This window comes from Egretta garzetta, unplaced genomic scaffold (assembly GCF_000687185.1).
Source record: "Egretta garzetta isolate BGI_Z169 unplaced genomic scaffold, ASM68718v1 scaffold142, whole genome shotgun sequence".
Classification (NCBI taxonomy): Eukaryota; Metazoa; Chordata; class Aves; order Pelecaniformes; family Ardeidae; genus Egretta; species Egretta garzetta.
In genome coordinates this window covers 1,240,884-1,261,264 of record NW_009258955.1, presented here as the reverse complement: position 1 = coordinate 1,261,264, position 20,381 = coordinate 1,240,884, and the positions used below count along the sequence as shown (strand labels likewise).

General features: G+C 39.8%; 1 protein-coding gene across 2 annotated transcripts in view; it reads right to left on the bottom strand.

Moving 5' to 3' along the window:
• The window catches only part of LOC104122419 (amyloid beta precursor protein binding family B member 1 interacting protein), a 62,353-nt gene extending 50,102 nt beyond the window's left edge, over nt 1-12,251 (bottom strand). Inside the window, exons 1-3 of one of the 2 annotated variants that reach the window (XM_035890157.1) lie at nt 12,224-12,251; nt 4,646-4,717; nt 1,353-1,440 (exon numbers count right to left, since the gene is read on the bottom strand). In XM_035890157.1, coding sequence (XP_035746050.1) covers nt 1,353-1,440; nt 4,646-4,717 — 160 coding nt within the window. In that variant the 5' untranslated portion in view covers nt 12,224-12,251. The remainder of the gene's footprint in view (nt 1-1,352; nt 1,441-4,645; nt 4,718-12,223) is intronic. The other variant, XM_009634540.2, reaches the window with a different exon arrangement.
• Nucleotides 12,252-20,381: the final 8,130 nt, after the last annotated feature.

Genomic DNA, 20,381 nt, shown 5'->3' with positions numbered 1-20,381 from the left:
TTACTACTATTCTACAACTCTAAAATTAACATGAAGCAGAATCACAAAGTTCTCAGACACAAGAAATTGTACAGTATCGTTTGTAGCACACCAGTAATTGTGATCAACATCTGTGACATACCTCATGTAATATGCAGTGTTGTGAGGATCCTTTAAGCAAAGAACAAACAAGACAGTCTCTTTTCAAAAGCATCTTATCAACCAGATAGAAAGATTGTAACTTTTGCTTTCTGTCTTCTATTCTGTCAGAGTATAAGATAAAATCCTACACTGGAACTTCACATGCAATTTCTTTGGTTGTTCAAACTAGCCATGGTAGAAGAAATCCTGTGGAATAACATCCTGTAGGATGATTTAGCTTTCTAGAAGAGAAGGGGTCTTTAAGAACCAACAGACTCAGTGGTTTAAATCACCTTGAAGAGTCTAGTTAAAAAAAAAATAACGCACAAATTGGGAAAGCTTTAAGTGGAGATTTTGGAAAGGGATGGATAACATGGAACTAGATACTCCCAAATGCTAATGTAGTCCAACAAAGGCTAGATCATTCATCAGACTAAGTGTGAACATGTCACTAGACCATCTCAGTTTACTCTGCTTTACCTGTTATGCTAGTAGAGTATTTTCATAAGATTTTCTTTGCAGTGGGAAAGTTGGCTTACGATGCTCTCTATTTACACACCTCTACCCACTTTGCTGGTAGAGGCATTAGGTAGCTTAATAGTCAACTGATTCTGGGACAAAAACACAGGTTAAAACCAATTCAGGCAAATGCAAACAAACAGCCCACAGTAAAAAGAAAGAAAAACGTAAGCAAAACCAAAGGGAGGGTTATTTTTATAAACTTGGACAAATTCCCTCATTTGGTTCGTCACACAGTCTCAACAAGCAGCTGTACATGCAAAAGTGACAATGCAAACCAGAATGAGAATAAGCAATGTAAAGTGGAAGCAGTTCAAGCCAATACTTCCACTGGACAAAAATGCTTATGCAACTCTGACCTCACACTGAGGAACTTAGTCTTCTATTAAGTTAAATCTTTACATAAAAAAGGTTGCATTTTAGAAAGTTGTTTGGAGAACTTCTCATTTTTGCTTTCCCTCTACACTGACATTTTAAAAAGCCTGTCTCCTACATAAGACTGAGCAATATCCCTTTAAAAAAAATTTGGCCCCTTTGAAGTTTTCTAAATTGAGACACACAAATATACCTCCCCCTCCATAAAAAACATTTTTTTTTTATTTTGGGTTTGGTTTTTTTTGATCAAGAGTGTTTGAAGTTTTTCTTCTCATTTGTTGCTGTGAGGTGTTTTAAATAAACAGTATAAGCATGAAAGAGTCCATTCAGCTACTTACCATTTAAATCTTTAAAACCAACTGTAAAGCTTAATTCATTGTTGGACACTTTGGGGGATGGAGGTTGTACAGTCTCCACTCCTAAACTCTGTTAAGGTAGAAGAAAAAAACAGGTATCTGATGACATAATTACTATTATAGACATTAACATTTGTAAATCAATTCCCTGATTTTGTCTAATGAAATAAATTCTTCTTCAAGGAACAGAATAACTCACACTAGTTTCTGGGTTTATGCCTAGACTGGTAAACTAAATAGGGCCAAGACAAGGGTTCAAGCACTGTCTCACAGTCATGACAAGCTTTTAATGGTTTGCATGCTTCTCAATACAATGCTGACCCATGCCAACTGCAACTCGTCAGGCAACACCTGGGCTTGGTGTGGGGAACAGCAGAAGCTAGGGCTGTTTCTAATACAGACAGTGGATAAAGCCACACTGATCTTTAGGTTTTGGGGGGTTTTTTTGAAGGGTGCAGGGGGAGGGTGTTGAAGGAGTTTAGCTGTGTATGCATTTGAGCTATGCAGTGCCACTTGCTCCAAAGTGCTTTATTTACCAATATGAATGTAACCTAGCTGTTGCTTTCTTGTGCTGTTTGCAAAAAAAAACCCAAACACAACAAAAAAACAACAAAACATGCTGCTGTTTGCAATGTAAACTGCAAATCTGCATAGTTAAACAGAGAATTTCTGGTTTGTGGCTTGTTGTTTAGGAAGCAGGCAGGGAACCAGAGTTTCACAAGTTAGGAAGACTGGAAGGAATTTCAAGGGTCTAGACCAGGCACCTGTCCTAAGGCAGGTCAGTTATACCTGGGTCATACCTGAAAAATGTATACCTAACCTGATTTTAAAAGCTTCCTATGAAATAAATTCCATTATCACCTCTGGCAATCTTTTCCACTGTTTCACTATCGAGAGCACTCTTTCTGCCATCAAACCTTTCTTATGATGCTCATCCTAAACTTCCTTTGCTGCAGCTGAAGACCATTCCCTGTTGCCCTGCTCTCCACGGACATGAGGAACCAAATACATCTTTCTGCTCTGATGCTGCCTTTGATGTATTTTAAGATTGTTATCAGTTTCCTCTTTGCTAGACTAAACAACCTCCTGCAATTTTTTCTTATAGGTCATGTTTCTTTTCCTTCTTGTCATTCCCATTGCTTTCCTCTGGATTTTCTCCAGTTGACCCTCCTTCTCCTCAAAATGCAGTGCTAACACTGGACACAGTTTCCCTGTTGAGGTCTTACCAATGCTGTGCAGAATGGAAGGATTACTTCATATATCCTACAAGCTATACCCTTGTTCATACATCTCTGTGAGATGTTTGTCTACTGGTGCTCATACTCAATTTGTAGCAGAGGCATTCACATTTCTTAGAGTTGCCTGAAACCGACAGGCGTTTTCCTTGAAAATTAAAGCAAATGTTTTTCTTGGCAGCTCTTTTCACCGATTCCCACCCAGGACATGTTGGTTTCTTCTGAAGTTATACAGCGCTGGAAACCAAGGCAGTGATAACTTTAAACACTGTTTCTGTTAATACTCTCATAAAAATAGATGTGGTATGAGTAAGGGAAGAGAGAAAAAATGAAGCACATGAGAGAGTTTTACAGGGCCCAAGGAAAAAAAAGGAGAAAAAGGGACAGCACAAAACGTATTGATGAAACAGATTGTAAGAGCATAAAGGACAGACTTTCTTTACTAATCTAACAAGAAGTTGTAACATCTCATAATGGCCATAAAAGTGCACAGAAAAAAAGAAAGTACATGCAAAGGGCAATTTAAAGAGAAAACAATTGAAGTGCTAAAAAAAAAGTTTAAAATGAAGTACAGAAAAATAGCAGAAAAGCCCAATTCTGAATTTGCGTTTATTTTTCTGCCTTGTTACCTAAGGTGAATGCATGTCTGTGTGCTATTGTTTACATTTATTTCAGAAACAGACAGACTGGTGAAAAAGGGTGAAAAACTAACTACAGTCTCATTTTGGAAATTAAGAGTCTAAAGGAATTAACAGATGCAAGTCTGTTAACTGAAAGTCTTCAGGCTTTCAGACATGCCTGTCTCCTTCTCCCATACAATGTTGAGGTAAGACGTGATGCCAGCACTTTAGAGAGGAGGAGTCACCAGTTGCCATCTTAGGAACACGTCCCATCCCACCCAGTACTGCACTGATGTGTGGAAAGAGAGGAGGCTCACTCTCTTACTTTCTTCCCAACACCTGCACTCATAACAGTGCCGTGTCCTATCTGAGGAGGTAAAATTTATCACAAGCAGTCTTTTGTTAATTTTCAAGGCATAAAAATGAAATTAAATTACCCTAAACCACTCCCTCTTTATATACAGATATAGATATAGATATATATAAAAAATAAATATGCATGGTTATAAAAAGCCCTTAACAAGCAGAAAGGCTACCAAGGGGTAGCCTATTGTGATTTGACAGCTAAGAATGTCTTCTGAAATCTTGGCTTTTACAGAGTTTAAGCATAATTCCTATTCTGTGGCTCAGAATTATTGGTCTTTAATTTGACAAGCACTGGGACTCACCAAGAGGAAAGACCCCTCAAAACAGAGGCTGTAAGCAATCAAACTCACACAGAATCCAAGATGACAGTTTAAGTGTTTTCAAGCATGTATTTATTAAAATACAACAAATTTATTGACTTTGTGGGGGTTTTTTTGGAAATAAAAATTCTCCTTTCATGAGGTTTTGCAGGAAGTATGACTATAGGTTTAGAAATAGGCTCATGCTGTTTTGTAGTTTTCTCTCAAGAGTGTATTCTGCACTGCCAATAATGTCTCTATAAATTCTTGAATGCCACCCTAGCTGTAACTTAGTATTTTGCCACATCTAAAGATTACTCCTATGCATATGTTCAAAATGTTGCTTTCATTTCCAAAGTTTACATTTGACACTCAGGCTACATCTCATTCACCCATGTATGCAAAGCATTCATACCTGAAAATTCTGACTCAAACTCTTCCTGTTTTGACAGAATCTTTCAATTTCTTGGGACAGAGTCCAGAGGAATTTAAAATACTTATTTGGTTTTTTTGGAAAAAGCGTCTTTCATAAGCAGTTAGCTCTATTTAACAATCTAGCCTGCACTAATATTACCTTACTCTTCAGGCCACTTGTTCTAAATATCAAGCAGAGAAATTTAGTTGAAGGTTTTTCAAAATAATGTAACAGTATTTATTCAGAGTGGAGGTACATGAAAAATGTAGAAAAGTTGCCTTTTTTCTCTAACACATAATACCTATTCTTCTGATCTTGATGGAAAAAAAGAATTATTTACCTGGGTCAGCATGTCCATCTCTCCAAGTAAATTGCTGAACATTTCATCTATCTCATCACATGTTTGCTCCATCTGCAAGAAGAAAAATCCACAGACAAGGCATCATCACAAGTTCATTTCAAAGCAAGCAATGGTCAAAAACAGAGGATATGCAATGTTCTTATATACTGTGTTCCCAATTAACTTTAAAACAAATGTTCATGACTTGCAACAACCTGTATCCATAGTTTAGAAATAACTACTAACAGATCAGAATTTCAGTCCTGTATATGCATAAACGCACACGTGGGCTCTACACTCATTAGGAGTTCCAACCTCCTTGTATTATCTACATTTCATATGAAGTCACTAGCTAATAAACCATGGTTGTAACTTAAACATCAAAGAAATATAACTAGTGAGAGATGGAGTGGGAAACAAAGTTTGAGGTTGAGAAATCCCTGAATGTTTCATCTTGCATGCTTTCTTTATTTGGCTTAGACAACTAGTACAAGAGTTTATTAGGCGTTATCTACTGCAGGACCTGGTTATGGTTAGGTACATGGCCAACTTTTTGTCTCAGTATTTCTCCCTATTTTCTTTCAAATACTAGTGCACTGAGAGACCTCCTGTCTTACCTAACCTCAAGGTGTCTGAGGGAGAGCACTGACACAAGGAAACTGGGTCCATGCTGCATGACAGTAAATAGTGGCTCTTGTTGCAAGAGGGTGGTATGAAGACAGCACCACACACTGGTGGTGCTGAGATACTGGGAAGATAACAGCTTCTGTAGTAATCCTCCTCCTCCTCTTTCTCATAAATTTGTTCCTTTGCAGGGAGAGAGGTAGTGTAAAAGGGTGTCCGACATGGAATGCTACCAGAGATAAGAGCTATAAATATCATTTTCTTAAGAAGCTCAAGCCTGCAAGGGATTGAGAACTCTGGTACTGAATGCATAAAACTAGGGTTCAAACTAGTGTCAAAGTTTAAACATGTAAGTAGTCCTATTGGTTCACTGCGTGCACCAGTATTGGGTTTATGCAGCAAGGTTTTGGTAGTGGGGGAAACAAGGGTGGCTTCTGTGAGAAGACACCAGGACCTGCCCCCGTGTCAGAGAGAGACAGTAGTTCCAGCTGGCTCCAAGATGGACTTGGTGCTGGCCAAAGCTAAGTCCAACAGCAACGCTGGTGGGACCTCTGCAACAACATATTTAAGAAAGGGTAAAAAATGCTGCTAAGCAGCTGTAAGAGAGCAGTGAGAAAATCAGAGAGAAATAGCTCTTCAGACACCCTCTTCAGCGAAGAAGGAGGTGGAGGACGTGCTCCAGATGACAGAGCAGAGATTCCCCCGCAGCCCACAGTGAAGACCATGGTAAAGCAGGTTCTTCCCCTGCAGCAGATGGAGGACCATGCTGGAGCAGATATCCGTGCTGCAGTCCATGGCGGATCCCATGCCAGAGCAGGTGGACATGCCCTGAAGGAAGCTGCAGCCCATGGTGTGCCCACACTGGGGCAGGCTCCTGGCAGGAACTGCAGCCCGTGGAGAGGAGTCCACACATAGCAGGTTTTCTGGCAGAACCTGTGACCCCATAGGGGACCTACACTGGAGCAGTCTGTTCCTGAAGGACTGTACCTCATGGAAAGGACCCATGCTGGAGCAGTTCTTGGAGAACTGCAGCCTACAGAAATGTCCCATGTTGAAGAAGTTTGTGAAGGACTGTCTCCCATGGGAGGGCCCCCATATTGGAGGTGGAGAACAGCATGAGGAGGAAGGAGCAGCAGAGACAAAGTGTTATGAACTGAGTGCAACCACATTCCCCATCCCCCTGAGCCGCTTGAGGAGGAGGAGGAGGTAGAAGAATTGGGAGTGAAGCTGAGCCTGGGAAGATGGGAGGGGTGGAGTGAAGATGTTTTTATTTTTGTTCTTATTTCTCATTATCCTACTGTCTTATTAACTGGCAATAAATTAAATTAATTTCCCTATGTTGAGTCTGTCTTGCCTGTTACAGTAATAGGCGAGTGATCTCCCTGTCCTTATCTTGACCCACAAACTTTTCCATCTTATTTTCTCCCCCCATTCTGCTGAGGAGGGGAGTGACAGAGTGGGTTGGTGGGCACCTGGTGGCCAGCCAAGGTCAACCCACCACAGCACCTTACAGGATGAGGACCAACCTGATGCAAGAAAGCAACCAACTGAGGACAGGAACAATGCTAATGACTATAAAGACCGGCAAGAAAAGACGACCAGCAAATATCCTGTTCTTCAAATTTAATGCTTTTCCTTTAGTAGAGCATCTTGAGTCACATTCTGTAGTTAAATGATAAAGGCCACCGAACCACTAAAGTCAATATCTGTTGTTTGAGAATTATTTGGTAGCATGTCTTTAATATGATAGCTAATACTGGAGCAATCTGAGCTGCTCTGCCTCCTTTGGACTTGGTCTTTCTGGCATCTACATCAGCAAGACTGGCCTAATTTCCACTTGTCCTCTTACCACCTGTGTTATCCCTAGCACCAGAACTCATTAGGAGTAGGTCTGTACAGTTTTCATCAGTCAGGCTCAGGGCATATTCTACCTGCTTTAGACTTTTTTTACAGCTGGTGTAACTAAACAAGGCACAGACAACTGGGAACTGGACTTTGAACTTCCATAGTTCTCTCAGGTTCCAGAAAGCAAAGACTTAAAGATTTGGGAACTGGATGCTGTTTAAGGACATTTTAATAGGATGTGGTGGCAGGGCTGGGGGTAACCCTAGCCGGACAGTGGGGACAACACAGCTACGCCCACGTAACAGGGAACACACGTCACACATGACTGAGCTCATGGAGAGCTAAAGTCATCTTATCTGCTTCATTGCCAGCTGACAAACACACACTGGGTGGCTCACTCTGTATCTATCACAGTTATCACATAGAGCTTTCTATATAAAATTCCGTTTCTGTAGATTCAGCAGCATACTGGTTGGGTAAATGATTACTGAATCTTAATTCATTTATTTGAATCAACAGCTGTGTAGCTTCCTACACACCTGGCACTTGGAGAATCAATTTGCATAAAAAGGATAGATGAAATGGCACTTACTTGATCAGGCAGAGTGAAGTCAAGATTTGTTAATGTGACAAAAAATGGAGCTGCAGTTCCTACTGACAAGTTACCTCATCAGTGCTTAATACTGAATAATTTTAAGTTTTCCTGTTTTCTGATTTAGAAGAACAAAGTATCTGCTGGGGGAACCTTATCAGCTCTATCCATTTGTAAGTTTTTGTGGGTTTTTTAAGCACTGGCTAGAACTACTTTCAGGAAAAAGTCTTCATACTGGTTCCTTTGACAAACTGAAATCCTGCTTTGCTATATTTTTCCAGAACAGAAATATAAAAATGGCAAAAAAATTACTCTTGGGTTACAACCAGGAGACCTTATCAAGAGGAGGAGTAAGCAGTGTCTAAAAAGGAAAAAAAACCCCTAAGAACCCTCTTCAGTAGTTAACAAAAAAAAAAAGGCAAGAGAACTGAATATTGTATTATACAACATTTTCAACAAATTATGGGATTTTTTACAGGTTCTAGTAAATGTAGAGCTTCTTTCTTTGCAGTTATATGATTTTTTGAATCTTCAGACACATTTGATTTACAGGGAAAATAATGTAATCCTATGAAAAAGCAACGAGCAAAGAATTCTGTAAGAATTTCCACTGTAAATTGGAGCTGAGTTAGTCACTGATGACTTTTCCTCCTTATCAGTTCAAATAAATGACATTTAATACTAGGGGGTTTTTTGACCTTTGGCACATGTGGGAAGGGAGAAGGCCTGAACATATATTTTGAGAAGGAAATATGTAAGTGTCCCTTTCAAGTGTCACATCCCATGAACAGACATCCATCATCATCACCAGACTGATAAAGCCATGTTGTCACCAAGCCATCGCCCCTACTGGTATCTTCTTTCTTCTCTTGAATTTTTCTTGATTGGGTTTAGGAAGACAAACTTAACAACACAATCACCAAATACCCTAAAAATATTTTTATGTTAAAACACACTGAATGACCTCGTAAACTAATATGAGAACTCTCCAAATTCATCAGGGATTTTGTCAAGAGCTAGAAAAGCAAAAGATAGGAAAATGAGTCCCCAAAATATGGAACTGCAAAAGAGTGTCCATCTACTCTCCTCCCTTTTGACTCCTCTCCACAATCATTTCCATTTCTTTTATTTGATTGACACAGTAGGAACAAACAGACAAAACAATATGCAGACTTGGGAACTATCCCATTCAAGGAAGATGATGTTGTATTTTGGACCAGCAAATTCTTTTGACTTTTATAAATAGCCTTGAACTTACTCAAACCAGAAACTCAAAGTGAAACCTGCAGGTGTATGAGCTATTATTAACAAAAAAGGGGAAAAGATTTACCAAAGTTCCCAGAAGAATACAGATTTTCATACTCAGTCCTCCTCTATATCCACTAAACAGTAACTTTTCTGTCAGTTCTTTCTGTATATAGTACTAATACTAGTAACATTTAAAACCACTATCAACTACAATAAACTGAAGAGAAAAAAATACAGTACTTTTATGCATAACATTTTAAGCAGAGAAAAATCAGAATTAAAATAAAAAGAGGAAATTGCAGTTGTCAAGAATAAACATGTTAAGGAGGGGCTTGTGGGAAAGCAAACATGTGAAACCTAACCTATTTTTAAAGTGATTGATTTTCAAATTGATGTCTTCCAGACCATTTTTTCAAGTAACACTAAGCACACAGGCAAATACAGGCAAAGGTATTCCTTGTCTTTTATTTGCCCCAAATTTCACATTCTCAAATCTTCATTGAGCTATCATGAAAACAGCTTCTTTTTTATTTTTTTTTTTTTTTAAATACTCCCACATTTCCTGTACTGTATATATAAGGGTTTGGGGCATTTTCTCTTTAGCTTGCTATTCTAACCACCAAGTCTCACTATTTAGTTTATGCATATTAAACTCTCACAGGTTTATATAATACATAAATATCGACTCATTGTATTTTGACTCATCAAAACATTTATTCACCTCACCATTTACCAGAAGTCTCCCAGACCTGCTAGACCTATTATTTTTTTACCTTCCCAATTTGAGATTTAGCAGCCTCTTGCTGATAAAAATAATTTAAATCTAAATTAAGAGACACGAATAACAAAACTCTTGCATTTTATTGTACTCTTTGTACTTATAGCATCTCCGTATTTCAGCTCACCCAATGAAAAAATATGGTTTCTACATATTTGTTCCTAGTTCTCCTTACCTGTTAGTGTCTGTCTTTTGTAGTGTCTGGCTTTGTCACACACTTTGTTGCCATTTCCAAAGACCTACTTGTATCCACTCAGGTGCCCCATGAGGGGGCCTCCAACCATTTCCTTTTCACAGGAACCAGTGGTGCACTGGATGACAATACAATACTCCTGTGCACTGTATTTCTAAACTTGGCAACAGACCCACACAAAGCTTCTTCCCTCTCCTAAATATCTACTCCATATTTGCCCTTATTTTGAAATTGAGATGTAAATTTCTACATTTTTTGAGCTATGGGCGAGGAAGTTGGAATTAATTTATCTTACTTCCAACACCAAAGAAAATTGGCACCTGCACAGAAAGCAAGCCAGCCCACAGAGATGGACGGGAAACACTCCCTGGTCCAACTTGTTGCACTTGCATGGGCAATGTACTTTGCGGACAGTGAACACCGTTTTCCCATGGGGATGATCCAGTACTAAAGTGCACCAAAGAAAAAACACTGACTCAGAAATTTCTGGTTCAGAGGCATGAATGGAGAAGCAGTCCTTGCACTCAGTCTCAAGGTGCACAATCTTACCTGGGTTAAGTAGAACCTCACCTGTGTTACTTAGTGTCATGCACTGGAAGCATTCAAGGCCAGGTTGGATGGGGCTCTGAGCAACCTGACCTAGTTAGCGGTGTCCCTGCTCACTGCGGGGGGGTTGGACTAGATGACCTCTAGGGGTCCCTTCCAACCCAAAACATTCTATGATTCTACGCACTGACAGGTGGAGCTGGAACTGCCTTTCCTGGTCTATAATACAAGCTCTGTAATTAAAATGAGGGTATGATTTCTGCATGGTTGCATACATTTTGATTTGTTAAGGTACTAGAGAGAATACTAAAACAACTTTATTCTTTTAAGAATGAAGAAAGTTTTGCGATTTGCACAACATAAGACAACAGCACTATGTCTATGAACAAGACAGAGGAAATGGAATTGTTTGATAGAATCATTATCACTTGGCAGGAATCTAACAGAACAAGTAGAAAAACAATGGCACAAAATTCACCCTGCTTAAAAAAGAAACTATTAAAAAAATATGAAAGCTGACAGGGTGATCTTATGGTGTAGCTCAGAAAAATCAGGCGTGGTACTACACTAAGCGGAGTTTGAACTGTTAGTGTGTGACAGCTCTGAGAATTACTGAAAGCCAGTCCCTTTCAACAGGAAGAGTGGTCTAAGTCACGTGGTAACAAGGCTGCTGCACTTGCAATCCGAAAACAAGCTCAAAACCCTTGTGCAATACCGAACAGGAAACACCAACGGTACCACACACGAGATTACCATCTCTGCACCTCAGCCTCAGTTCAGTCGATGCAGTTTAATCAACCTAAGGGCAAGGAATGAGGAATGGCATTGTATCCACAGAACAAAGACATACAGCGGATTCATGCTATGAACAGTATTAGGAAGCAGTCCACTGAGTGACCTGGTGAGCAGTTACGGACACATTAATTAAATTCAAAGCATTGTTGTTATTCTTAAACTGTCACATATGCCAATAGAAAGGATAAAAATACATAAAGTATATTTACACAGAAAGATCAAAAGCACACCTTCACCTCCTAGTCCCTGCACTACAGTGTGTAAGCATTAGAGTACCAAATGCACCAAAATGAACACCAGCTCTTTGAATATCCAGATGACCGCTACCAGCATTGTAACTTCCTGCTAGCACTTAACGCTTAAATGCTTTCTGGAGCAGAACAAAGAAATCTTTAACGTTTTAGAGGGACCCACCAGCAGCCCAATGATTAAATCACTCAAATCAGAGACTCACCCTTACCTACGGCAGACCATGCAACATACACCATCACATATCAAAGACAGAAAAAGAGAAGAGAATGAGGGAAGAGAGATGAAAGTGACAGAAGCTCCACCATAAAGAGCAAAGCTGGACAGAGGGTAACTGATTGTCACAGGAAACAGGTATGAAAGTAGTATAATAAAAAAAATGCATCGAAACCTAGAGGGAAAGTTACTGAGGCATCATTTTGTCCTGCCTTACAACACAAAAATCAATGGGATAGTAAATGAAAATGAAAGTCTGCACAACTGTTCCAGGGAAATGTACACAGTGTAGTTGTGAAACTCATCATCAAAACTGGTGAGGTAGCAAGCTGAGAAGTTGGTTTTCTCTACTAGCAGTTATAGCTGGAAGTGTTAGTATTTCAGAGCATTTCAGGCAAGGATGATGAACCTCATGTTTCAAGACTAAAACAAAGGCTCCACACCAGTCTGGAACCAGAGTAAAGTGTTCATGATACACAGGTTACACCATACCTTCCAGCACAGGATTTCTTGTACCTCCTTCTGAAGCATGTGATGCTAGCCACTGTTGGAGACAACTTGCTGGCCAAATTGACTGGAGGTCTGAAACAGATCTAACTAGGTTTCTTACAATGATTTTACAGTTAGGTGTCAAGAAAAACTCTGATTACTCAAATGTCTCTTATATACTTAAGTGAGGCAGGATGGAATTTCCGTAACCAGCTATTGCATCATGTCTAGTAAAAAGTCCCTAACAGACATTTAGGTCCATTTTTATGAAGTAGAATATGAGGGAACATTTATCTCTGGAGAATTCAGCCTAGAAGAATAATCCAATTAGTTACTAATTCTAGTAGATACTAAGAAAGGAAATTGAAGTTTTGGAGCAATAAAGTAGAAATGGCAGCTGCCCCCAAGCTTTCAAAATCACAATCAGATTTGGCAATTAGCATGTTGACTTTTCTCTTTTCTACCTACACAACCTGACCCTGTAAGTCTCTTCTGTTTTAATACTAGCTCATATTTTGAAAAGGATGGCTCAAAAGCAATGAGACTGCTTCCAGCACTGCACTTACCTAACATTGATAAGCATGCCATTTTCCAAGAAAAAGCCTGCACACATATATAACTCTGAAAGCAATTTCTTACTCATGTCACCTATTCTTCTTGGAAATCTGGTGTGCCAATGACTGTAGGTTTATCTGCAGCTGAAATTACATTACACACTTATCTCAGGGACGGGTGTGACATGTCATAACTCTGTTCATGATGGAATAAAAGCAACACACTAAAACAGTAGGAGCTGCAGGAATACTGATGCAACTGCAAAGTATCCTTCCTAGTTTAAGAGTAAGTCACATTTGGCTTTGGATTAAAATAAGGACAGCAGATAAATACAATCATGTGAGAGAATCATTTTCTGACGTTAACCTGGGGCACTAGAGCATCTTCAAGTAACCATGCCACAAAACCCACTTCTAGCATTTTGTATTGATTGCTTCAGACACGTTTTTACATACACTGGGGTACCAATTTTGACTCCAGTTGCCTTGTTATCTTGTATCACATTGCTCAAACTGACTCTAGCAAGACTAAAGGCACAACTGATAATTAAGCTTATAACTCACACTCTGGAGTTAATAAACTCCAGAATCATCCACCTGCATGTAAGTACAAACATCTTTAGGTAAGAGTACCCCAAACTCACAGATCCTACATCTGTTTCACAGAAATCATAACGATGCCATTTATCCAATTAAAACTCTCAAAAGCTTGTTCCTTTTTTTCATATTTTGGAAATTCACCGTTAGCTCACTGTGTTACAGGAACAAGCCTGCAATTAGGACTGATTTTGGAAGAAGTCTTTATTAGTATAAAAGACCCAGATTTCATAGACCGGAAAGCTACACTGATGCACTATAATGATGCACTAAGTTGTGTTTTACCCTTGTTTTGCCAAGATGATAACGATAATTTAAACACCACAGGAACTCCTATGCACGAGTACACCACCATCTTTTTCAGTGACACATAATTTGAATACTTCATTTTCCAAGGGGGGGTTTTTGTTTGTTTATAAAGCACCACAGGACACTGAGTCTGAGGCTGTCCTTCAGATGACTCTGCCTCAGCATCCATCACCTCTGTGCTCCCCAACTCTCCCCTCTCCCCCATGCACTGCCCCAAACACATACTCTCTTCTTTTCCCCACTTGCTGGGAGTGGTGTTTTAGAGAAGCAGCTGTGGGTCCTGTTCTCAGGGCGAGACGGAATGGCAAGATTATTGAATGGTCTCAGAGACTGGGTTAAAAGAAGCTGAGAGGAACAAGGGACTACCTAAAAGCTTATCCACAGTATGTAAAGAGGAAGTTTCTCAAGGCCAGAGGAGGGGGTTAGCAAAGAGCTCTTGTGCTAAGATGAGAGAGAAGAGGAAGAACATTTAACTGGTGACAGGCAGTGTATGCTATGGCTATGGAACAGGAGTGTAGAGGGATATGGCATGCACACTGGGTGCAAGACAGTTCATTCACTGTCCTTTCCAGAACTACTCTCATGCACAGACACAGTGTTTGGATCCTAGGCTCCAGAAAATGTATCCCAAATGTACTCCAGCAGCTGGGGCCTGTGAGTTAAAAGCACCTTATGCAAGGGAAAAAAAAAAAAAACAAGTGTAATGCACGAAGACGGAGAGGAGAAAGCTGGGGAGCAATTTCTTGTACCAGAAATTAACTTTGTAGCCTCCTGTCAGCTCCCAAAGGGATCTGCTTTTATGGAGCTTGAAAGCAGTGCCACTTCTGTTCATTTTGATGTAGTATCATCCCAGCAGACAACGTGTTTCAGTCTGGCCCATGGGTCTAAGAACATTACAGAAATACTGTATGGCTATAGACTCGGTCATCCTCTTTTTCCTTTTTCACAGAATTATTTACTGCAGAATGGTTAGTTTGGGGACTTTCTCCCCATGAGCCATACAGGCAGCACAAATTTTCTGTGAGAATGAAATGGTAGGAGGACACATATTTCCAGTCCTACATCTTCACACAGATTGGTAGAATAAACAATTCCCTATTCTGTGCCAGATTACTGGCACACAGGAACAAGACGACCATTCCCCCAATTTATCTTCTTCTGGGAAAGGCAGAAAGCTGGATGGAAGTGTGTCCCCTGAGTTGGATTCAGCTCATGAACCACCATCTGATCTAGGCTCACCTGTCTACTTCAGCTCTACTCAGGTATAAACAACTGCAGACATACAAGTTAACAGAAAATATGAATCTCAGATCTAGGTTCCTCCCATTCCCTGCATTGATGGGAGAGCAAAATAGTGAAAGAGTATTATAAGTCTGAGTAGCAGAAATATGTTCTGTTTCCACATTCCTTCCCATAATCTGTAGTTTGCTGATGTTGGTGTAATGTTTTCCTTCCCGTTTTTTCCAGTTACCCAACATTGCTGTACAGAACTTGCACGACAACAGGAGACTGTCTTATACTTTTAAAAAATGCCAGAAAATGAGAATAGTGCAATTATTAATAATTTTTTGATCCAGCAGAACGCTCAACCTAACTCCACCCTGCAATGGAGCAGATGGGGAATAAGCATTTCATTCCTGTTTGCTACTTTTGAACGACTCCCAGAATTCCCTTACCCTCAGGTCACTGAGCTATGGGAAGTATGTCTTGTGGCTCGCTACTAAATGAAGATTTTGATATTTAGCTTCACAATCCGTAAGGTAGGCTGATCCCACATGAACAGATTGTCTAACAAGCAGAAAATGGTAGACAAGGAAGCCCACAGATGAGAGAGGAAGGCATACAGGGATCCACAACGAGGGAAAACCCTTCCCCTCCCCAACTCCCTATAGAATCAAGAGGTGTTAAGTGTAGAATAATGAAAACAATAGCACAACATGGGAAGAGGAAAAAAGGAATGAAAAGTTATAGTACAAAATTTAAGCACAGGCACTACTACACTGAACAATCAATGGCTCATCTTTTCCAACATTCACTCCCTCCCACAATGAGCCATTAGAGGCAAGTGCAAGATATGCTATACGGGTCCATGATAGAACTGTCTACCCTTACAAAGTAATTTATTCCTAGGCCCTTGTCATTGGCAAAAGCTCTAAGTCACCATCTTCTCTCTTTTAATCACATGTTCTTATTACTACCAGAAATGCTTAAGGGAGGGCACGCACGTTATGGAAAAGGAAGACTGGAAGAGGAAAAGACACTAGCATAAAAAGTTCTAACAAGTAAGAGTGAAGCAAAAGGGTAAAAACAATCTGTAAAAATTTTATTGAACCTATCTGTTTGTTTCATACACAGCTCGTGTATTAAAATCAAATGAAGCAACTAATAGTTTAATATGAATTTATAGGTATTTCACTGAAATACAGCGCTCAGTACCACAGTGAGTGGTAGAAATATTAAATGAAGATTTTTTCTAAACTTTTTCCTCAGCTTTATTACCGACTGAAGAGTCAGGTACAATTTCAAGGCCCATTGTTAACTTTCCACATAGGAAAGCTGTTTCTTTCTGTCTATATAATACACAGCCATCACAAACAGCTATAAGCAGTGGGTTTCAGATTTAAGATCTGTAAGGAAAGTGGAAGCCTGGAGTCACCGCAGATGGGATGTTATGTTGGTATGGTTGTGGCTGCTTTGCCACAGCCCAAGAAGCCCTGAACTGCACAAAGGAAACAATTATGGGAAGAAAATGCAGCAAGAGGAGAATCTTGTGACATTTCCAGTGTAATCCTTCCATTTCTCTAAGGCTTTCCATGAGAAGGAAAAGCCTCCCTCTCTTTTTCCTTATGAAGTGGAGGAGGGATGGAACAACTGATCTGGTCAGAGATAGCAACTCCATCATGACACAGGGGAGAGAAAGGAGGTCAGTCCAATAACAGATATGAAAGGCTTTGCTGAATTTCATGGAAGAACATGGACCCTATGGGACACAATTGAAGTTAAGTTTATGCTGAATCCCTTCCTAGGAATGGCACCCAAAACCACTGGCTCATTTGTATTTGCGCTCTCAAACATTAGGTCTGCCAGCTTCCCCTCAGTCATGAACATGTGGTCACCGAAGTATAAAACTAAGCTGTAACCACAACAAGTATTTGGGAATGTTACCTGTGTTCATGTTTTTAGCATGTATTCTTACTTGCTCAGGGTTATCTCAGCAACTTAGGCCCTCCAAGCCACACGTACAGCAGATCTTCCAAATAGAAGATTTCATCAAAAAGCACAGTAAACAGTAATGTAGGCTCGACTGTTATTTAAGTGACTATTTTTTAAAATTTGCAATCAGAGACAAAATACCATCAACCTTCAAAAACACTTTTTGGGCTGATACATTCTTCTTATTTTTGTGCTTCAGTGAAATTCTCATATCACATGAGAGAACGGGGGCTTCTAGTACTGTTAGAGAGTACTAGAAAGTCTTCGAAACTACATCAAAATCTTTCTCTGAAGCAGAAGAAACGTAATCGTGTGTCTGCAGTCTGGGTGACCTGAATATGTGGTGAAAGTACCAAAACAGATCAGCTGAGGCAACTGAGGAGCATTTTCATTTGCTGCCTATATGGACTTGATGCCAGCAGGTAAGTGACAGTTCTGTAGAGCTTTCCCACTCTCTCAGTGAGCTGCCTTCTAGGCAGACACATTATTTTGCCTAACACTGGGGACTTGGAACATCATTTGCAATTTTTAATCAGCAAAAGCATCCAGTGAGTGCCTCTATGATTTTGGCTGCTAGCTGTTCTCTCTGTGCTTGATGGACTAGCAATGCTGCTAGAAGCAGATTTGCTCCCCATACATTCCCACTCTCCCTGATAGGTGTAGGTACAACAACAAGATTTTCACCAACATTTTTATTGTATCACTTGGATTGTCTGAGGCCAACTGAGAACTTTCCGTTGTTAGTGACAGCAGCTAGGTAGGGTCTGTCTGCCCATCACTGACAGCAGATACATGGGGAGTTTCATCCTTTAATGTTAGTGCTACATGTCACACTTCTACATCCTCTGCTTTAGATTACAAGCAAATACAGAGTGAAAGTAAAAATGGAAGTAAAAATAAGGAGATGCATCCAGTGCAAAACTACTATCGGAAATGTTTCTGTATTTATTTCTAAACAGAGTATCATAGAAAAAATTGGTTCATATATACTGAACCTTCTATTTCTTCTAGGATTCATAATGCATCTACTCCCCTAAATACTCCTAATAAGTGTAGACCTAATTTATTTGAGCCTAAACTCATGGCATGCTAGATCAATGCTCAACACAAAGAAACAGCACTGTGTGCAGGCTGACATAGCTTCTGGTAGCAAAAACTGTGGATAGCTAATTGCTCTCATAAATCTAAAAGGTCACTTTATTGGAAGAAAGGCTTTGAAACTAACGACAGACTTAAACTTTTTAAACAGTCATTATCAAACTAGTTTGTGAATTCCCACATTAAAGTTGCAAGTCAGATCAAAGTCATTTGTGTTTCCTTCTCATTCACAGCCCAGGAGCAATGATATAAATTAATATTGAGGAGTGGTGAGGAACACATGTTCATGTATGCTCATGTAGATGCTCAAAAGTCTACAGAAACCTCAGAAGAACATGGCACACTAGCTTCTTTCTTTCACAGTGCAACATACTATCTTCTACACTGGCAGCTATACTGTTAATATCTAGGGTAGCCACGAATCAATAGGCTGGGTGATAAGGAAAGCTGTCTGAAATGCCTGCTTTTCCAAGAGCAATTTTACTGTATCATGGATCACTCCCAATCCTGAAAAGACACATGGTGTAGTTTCTATGACATCTGCATCTGACCTGGTCATCCCAGGCTCATTTTTAGCCAATGAAGGGAAAGAAAGGCAATTTTATAAAGCACGATTCATGGTAGCTGTCTAAAACTGGGCAGCTGAACCAAGTTTTAGCAGTATCTGTCTCTTCGCAGTTGACTGTGAAGTGACTCAGAACCTCAGGTGACTAACTAAAATGCTAATGTTTAAAGTTGGGTGAGGAGGATCCTGCCTATAAAGTCCAAGAAGTGCTTTGGAAGGCCTGCATGGATGTAAGTTACCATTGTCACTAGAGATCTTCCAAAAGAAACAAGCTGAAGCTTCTGTATTGCTGCAGGCAAATAAGAGGTCCTATTTTCACTTTTACCCCACATCAGCACCTGACAATGTGAAGTCATCATCACAACACGTAAGTTGGGCCTACAACAAAACAAGTTAAGCTATATTGAAATGAAAGATGAAAAAAAGGTCTGTGGAAAAGAAAAACACATGTAATTTGCAGAGAGAGCAGGAAAGGATAGGGACCTTGATCTCTGAATGATATGCAGGAAAACCAAAGCAGAAAATCCACATTCCCAGATGTTCATGCATCTGCAAACAAGATGGGTCCTCTCTTGAACAAGGCAACTCCTCCTCTCAGCTCCAGCAGCACTCCAGACTGGTAGTTTTTGCAGACATTTTGTAGGGCCAAAGAGATGCAATCGCTGATCCCTCCACCCCCAGGTTACCCAAGTCCTATCTCTCCCTTCACCACATACTACAGAGCAAGAGAAGGAAAGCTTTCTGCCTCTTGTTCCTCTCATTGCTGTAAGACATTCCTTCTAACAAGAAAGGTGAAACACAGCAAAAGCAAAATCTTAGTGGGCTGGGTAAATTCTTTACAGCCCAAGAAATCTAAGGCTGCAATACTGAGCTAAGCTGTTACAAAATCCAGCAGGCCCCTCTGTTCATACTGTTGCCCCCTTTGTGCAAATTGTTACCCTCCCAAACATGCTAGTCTCTAAAGCTTTATACATTAAAAAAAAAAATAAATAAAAAATACCAAGTTCACAGCCTGATTCACAGGAGCATGAGTTGTAGTGTGTGATCTAGCAGACGCTGTTCAAGTATAGTGAGAATCAGACTTTTGATCTGTAAAAGCCAAACTTAGCTGGAATACATACATTTGATAGCAAAATAAACCAGCACTTCAAACGCATCATATCCTGCTTGAAGATACCGCACGTCAAATAATCACAAATTCCAGCACGAACAATTAAAATACAATTTACTCAATAATTACTTTGAGCCTTCAGTCACATTTGCCTCCAAACACCAGAAGAGTCTGTAGTATCCACAGGAGATACTTAAAGAAGAAGAAAGAGAAGATACAGGGAATGATTAAAAGTACCCTTTCAGAGTCAGTACATTTTTCCAGTTATGTATGCTCCCAGATGGATCACAGTTCTCTGAGAATATAAAACAAGAATCACTCAGCTATCTGTAATGCTCCATTGATTAAACCTCCCAAAGACATTTGTAATCCATATTTCAAACCAAATTATCTCAATTTTTAAGCAATGCTTGCACAAAGCATGAAGTACAATTAAATGTAATAGTCTCCTTGGAAAGCCCACAAGGGAAAACAGAACTGAACAGGTTCAGCAAAAAGTTAAACATTCTGTTTTAAACATAAAGTTTTAAGCTAAATTCACATTCTTTACAAAGTTTCTAGAAAAAACTTTGTAAAGGTAGTGAAGACAAATGAGTAGGAGAAGGTCAGGTAGTATAGCCCTCTGAAGCACTGGGGCTTACCTATTTTCTAATGAAACAGATGTACTAAATCGAGTCCTGGAAACTACATTTACACCACTGTTGTGCACCAGCA